The sequence below is a fragment of the Penaeus vannamei genome, chromosome 24, assembly GCF_042767895.1.
Source record: "Penaeus vannamei isolate JL-2024 chromosome 24, ASM4276789v1, whole genome shotgun sequence".
Taxonomy (NCBI): domain Eukaryota; kingdom Metazoa; phylum Arthropoda; class Malacostraca; order Decapoda; family Penaeidae; genus Penaeus; species Penaeus vannamei.
In genome coordinates, this window is record NC_091572.1 from 35,629,680 (window position 1) to 35,634,679 (window position 5,000).

The 5,000-nt window shown below is 32.8% G+C and overlaps 2 protein-coding genes across 2 annotated transcripts in view; one reads left to right on the top strand and one right to left on the bottom strand.

Moving 5' to 3' along the window:
• Positions 1 to 1,123, top strand: part of LSm-4 (Like Sm protein 4) — a 5,862-nt gene extending 4,739 nt beyond the window's left edge. The window contains exons 5-6 of the mRNA XM_027362905.2: positions 1 to 131; positions 310 to 1,123. The exon at positions 1 to 131 is cut by the window's left edge and continues 16 nt beyond it. Coding sequence (XP_027218706.2) covers positions 1 to 131; positions 310 to 481 — 303 coding nt within the window. The 3' untranslated portion in view covers positions 482 to 1,123. The remainder of the gene's footprint in view (positions 132 to 309) is intronic.
• The window catches only part of Echs1 (Enoyl-CoA hydratase, short chain 1), a 6,016-nt gene continuing 2,136 nt past the window's right edge, over positions 1,121 to 5,000 (bottom strand). The window contains exons 3-8 of the mRNA XM_027362936.2: positions 3,849 to 4,035; positions 3,487 to 3,629; positions 2,443 to 2,562; positions 2,227 to 2,294; positions 1,544 to 1,622; positions 1,121 to 1,290 (exon numbers count right to left, since the gene is read on the bottom strand). Of these exons, the coding sequence (XP_027218737.2) occupies positions 1,557 to 1,622; positions 2,227 to 2,294; positions 2,443 to 2,562; positions 3,487 to 3,629; positions 3,849 to 4,035 (584 nt within the window). The 3' untranslated portion in view covers positions 1,121 to 1,290; positions 1,544 to 1,556. The remainder of the gene's footprint in view (positions 1,291 to 1,543; positions 1,623 to 2,226; positions 2,295 to 2,442; positions 2,563 to 3,486; positions 3,630 to 3,848; positions 4,036 to 5,000) is intronic.

Genomic DNA, 5,000 nt, shown 5'->3' on the forward strand with positions numbered 1-5,000 from the left:
GCTTCAGATGTCTGTAAGGTTGTGTATGGTCCTGCTCGTCCTGATATTGACTCCCAGCTGATTGCTGCTTCGCCATCACTTCCACATTTGAGTAATCTTGAGTGGAGAGTAGAAGTCACAATTTCCACTAGGTTTGTACACATCAAAAAGTTTAAGTAATTAATGTGACTGATTATACAGTTCTTTGTATACTTGGGCATTAATATGAAATATTTTTGGTAGATTATGAGAAAGTATGTAATAGTACGATGCCAGTTCATGAGATTTATTGTTTCCATAATTTCATTGCAATTAAAATTCATCCCACAGCTGGTTGTCTCGTGTCCTGGAACCCGTTGTTATGATGAGGATGAATACAAGTGATGGAGCACTGCACACATTTCAGGTTCCTCTTTCAAAATTTCATCAACTTAGGTTCACCGTTGCCAATCTTCTACGACAGATGGAAGCCCTAAAAGAATCACCCCTCTCTAAAAAATAAGTTTCCTAATTGATTATGATTATTGTACTTGAAAAAGGCAAAATGCACCATTGTTTATTTCCAGGTTATATGATTGAATGTTTATGTCTCATAATCTTTATGGATTAAATAAATATTATATTTATAAATCTCAATTTTCTATGCATTCCAAATTCTGCCAAAAAACATTGTTTTGTAATTTTGGATTAATTGAATTCAAATCTAAAGAATAAATAATCTTACATTTCAAATAGTGAAATACTAGTCAGTCCATAATGCCAAATTGTGGATTTTGGGATTATTTGCACTGCATACATTGTTTAAATTAACTGTTCTTCTGTATATAAAAAGGTATTTTGTAATATAATAATTTATCTACTGAAAAGAATAAACGTAATAATAAAAATGCTATTAATAATCTTGTTTGAATACTGGTAGGAATATGGCAGTGCCATGTTCCATGTTATAAATTTGTTCCAGAAAGTTTTGTGACAAATATTGTAATTGCTAAATTCAAAATCTATGTTATTGTTACATGAATTTGAAATAAATATTGGTGATTTACCATCTCACGAACAAAACACAGCTAAGGTATGAGAATCAATAATGAGATAGATAGATTTTGTATCTTTACTCTTGTAAAGGTTAATTAAAAAGATCTGACATTTTCTTTTTTTTATTCCAAAAAGTTAAGTCATTCACACATCTATGATAAACAAATCACCTAACTCATACTTGTCTAAAATTTTTGGGTCCCTTGTGTTATGCAGGAATTTGCTACATGGTTTTTAATATACAATTGCAAATATCAGCCCAACCACACATGAATCCTGCAAAGAAAACAGAATTAAAATGCTGAATGACAAAAAAGTTATGATATACAACAATTCATATGTCTACAATGAACAAGTCACTTTTTATTCATCACTCTATAATGTTTATTAAAACAATGAAGATGTCATTAAACAAGGAAAGAACATATGACACTCAAAGCAATATGTAATACAACAAGATTTTGAACAAGAAAATCACCTAATGTGGAATACCTTATACTGCAAGGTTTTCATTAGAAAGTGATCTTACCTTTCAATTTACTTTAGCTATCTGTGAAGTTTGGTGATCTCTTCTCAACAAAGGCTGTCATGCCTTCTTTGCGGTCATTCTGTAATAAGAAAATGTGGAATTGTTTTACCTTCTCAATTAATTATCAGTCTTTTCATGTTTTCTATCCTTCTTTTAATGGTTTCTGTACTATCAGTGTTGGTTAATATATGATTTCGTAGAAATTATATTTTAACCACATGCCACTGGGGATGGCATGTGTGTGCATGCCATGCCCACTGTATGTACAATTTAGTAACTGACTTTACATATAGATGGCAAGAACTACCTATCTCATCTGTTTACCCTTTTCCTTGATCTTTGAAAATATTTTCTGGTATTTAATACTGCTGTTAGTAATAACAATGTTATAGGAATTATGAAGTTTATACTAAAAACAACAGTATTAATATTGGTAGCATTAGAAAAAAAAGGCATTTTCCCACAAACTCAAGGAAAAGTGAAATCAGGTGACTTCTCTGTGGCTAAGCACTGGCAGAGACATTTCATAAAACAAAACTAATGTGAACACCACATTTTCCTGAGGGCAATGGGTTAATATCAACATAAAATGAGAACCATATACTTTTAAATCAATTTTCCTTTGATAAATATAATCATAACACACAAATGCTTGAATAAAATATGCTTTTCCAAACACATACCGTGGCAAATGTCCCATGGAACATGCGCTTTTCAAAGTGGAGTCCCTCATTCAAGGATAATTCTTGAGCTGCGAAAGACCAAAATATTACTTCCAAATCTGACACACATGGCACCTAATGTAACTAGAATTAAGAGTGCCATAAAAAAAAATCCTTCATAGTTTACTCTAACAAAAACAAATAGCCGATTACTAGGGTACAAAATAAAATACTTACATTTGTTGACGGCCTCTTTGCACATGGAAACCACAAGTTTTGAGTGCTTTCCAATTTTTTCTCCAAGTTTGATTGCCTCATTAACTAGTTGGTCAGGGGGGTGAACAGAACTGACAAGCCCTACAAAAAGAGATAAGAATCAGGAATCTGAAGTATCTTTGCAGCTGAAATACAGATTAAATATACATCTAACAGATGCTGTTATCCCTTTATCCTTCTCATTTCCTATGGTAATGATAGGTTCTATTTGCGTTCATCAACTCGTCTACACCAAGATCTCGGTTAGAACATACTCTTTCTATATTCTAAAAGTAGCCTAATAATTACTCTGCAGCCTTATTAAATTTTTTGTGAAGATTTAAAGTGCAGTCAAGGTTTATCTTAATAAAACCATTTAAACGATATAATATCAATAACTTTACTAATGGTCAAGCCAAAAAGCAACTCATGATGCCTCAAGAGAACTTGTATTGTCTCTAAACCAGTCTTTAAAATATTACAGAGGAAATAGTAAACTGGTTTATTGTATTAGCAATCAGTGCCTAGGAAATAGGTGCTCATAAAATCTCAAGCTTTATAAAACAAGACAAATAGTTTAACATACAGTCAATATCACAAACAATTAGCGACATTTAATTGATCTTTAAAACATTTATGTAATTATATTATATGAATTGCTGATTTTGAGAGAATGCAACATTACTGGGAAAAAGAAGAGGGTGGTCAAATATATGATAATGACTGCTACTTTTCTTACAAGTAGTGCAAATGATCAATGGAAAAAAGAAAAAGAAAGAAAGAGAAATGGAGAAAAAAAAAAAAAATGTCTCCAACAATTTGCATCAGAGGACACTAAGAGCGATGCAAGACCTATGAAAACTCTATTTTTCATGCATAAAAAGCAAAGAAGAGAAGAAAAGAACAGAAAAGAATGAATTAAAAAAGGAAAAGTAAAGTGAATTTCACAAACACTGGAATTTCTAACAACTTTGTCCCATGCATTTTATGCTTCCTTATGAACATCTATAATTGAAGATTTCTTACCCCAGGCATCTGCTTGCTGTGCTGTGATCATTTCTCCTGTAAGACACATCTGCATGGCACGTGATTTGCCAATGGCCCTTGTCAGGCGCTGGGTGCCACCTGCTCCTGGGATGGTGCCAATTATGATTTCAGGTTGGCCAAACCTATATCAACAAGAAAACATAATTATATATATATTCTTTTAAAACTGCTTTACTCAAACAGAAACTTGTGTCCTTGAATTCTTTCATTAGAAAACCCAAATGAAAATAATTAGTATACTTTGAAGAAAACTAAATCAGTACTCAAGTTAAATCTAAAAAACAAAAACAATAAAAATATTCACAAACAATAAATACAAATGGAAGAAAAAGAAAACTCACTTTGCCTTCTCTCCGGCAAGGATGATGTCGCACATCATTGCCAGCTCACAACCACCACCCAGAGCATATCCATTCACTGCGGCAATGACTGGCTTCTTGATCTTTGTGACTCCGTTCCAATGCTCCAGGAAATTAGACCCAAAGCATTCAACATACTCCTTATTCTGCATCTGCTTGATATCAGCACCTGAAATTTAATAAAAGATTCAATGAAAAATCTTAAAAGCTGATGCACTTTTATAATAGCTTTAAAATCTATTTGCATCCTGAATCTGAACAGATATCAATGAAAAAGCAAACTTTTCTGTAATTTCATGTTGAAACTACATTGTAAAAGAAGCACCTGCTCCTTGATACAAAAATAATAGTTTGAAAATGTCTGAATTTGTATATATCATGCAATTCTTAACTACCCTCCCTTTTCTATCAAATTTCTAGTTAATTCAAGAATGTAGTCTACATGTCCTACTAACAATAGCCAGATTATAGACAATTTTGGGTCATCAAGACTGCCATATCCATCATTATGTGGCCTTGAGGTATGATAGAAAAGCCTATGTGTATCTAAGCGAGTGGCATTAATATCTCATAGTCAACCAAAACAAAAAATTCCACCCTCTCCTCATAATTCCCCCCTATTATCCCACCCCTAACTCCTACCAGTATGGAGCTCTAAGTTGAGAGACTTCTTTGCCATTCATAGCTGATCAAAACTACTCATTGACTCAAGTGGTTTATGGTTTCTATTCTTAAGAGGTGGAACCTCTCTATTGCTCTGTGTGATTAAGAGCTGAACTATTCCTAGCAAAGAGGGAGGTGGTGAGTAATAGAATCTTTAGGTTGAGACCATGTGTCATTTGATACCTGCCCAGACAAATCTTAAGAATATAACACCATGACTCACAAAGATATTTGATTTCCTATATACTTTAAATTACATCTAATCAAATGAAATCAATAAAAAGAGGGGAACTGTAATATATGCACAAGATTTCTGTAGAAATTTAGTGAGTTAAAGAATAAAGAATAAAAGCTTCTATTAAAGCTTATCCATACTGCCTAACGTTCTGTGATTTGTGCTCCAGCAAATGCCAAAAAACATTCTCAGGTATATTTCAGCAAGACAGAGATTGGAATGATTCATCATTTGCC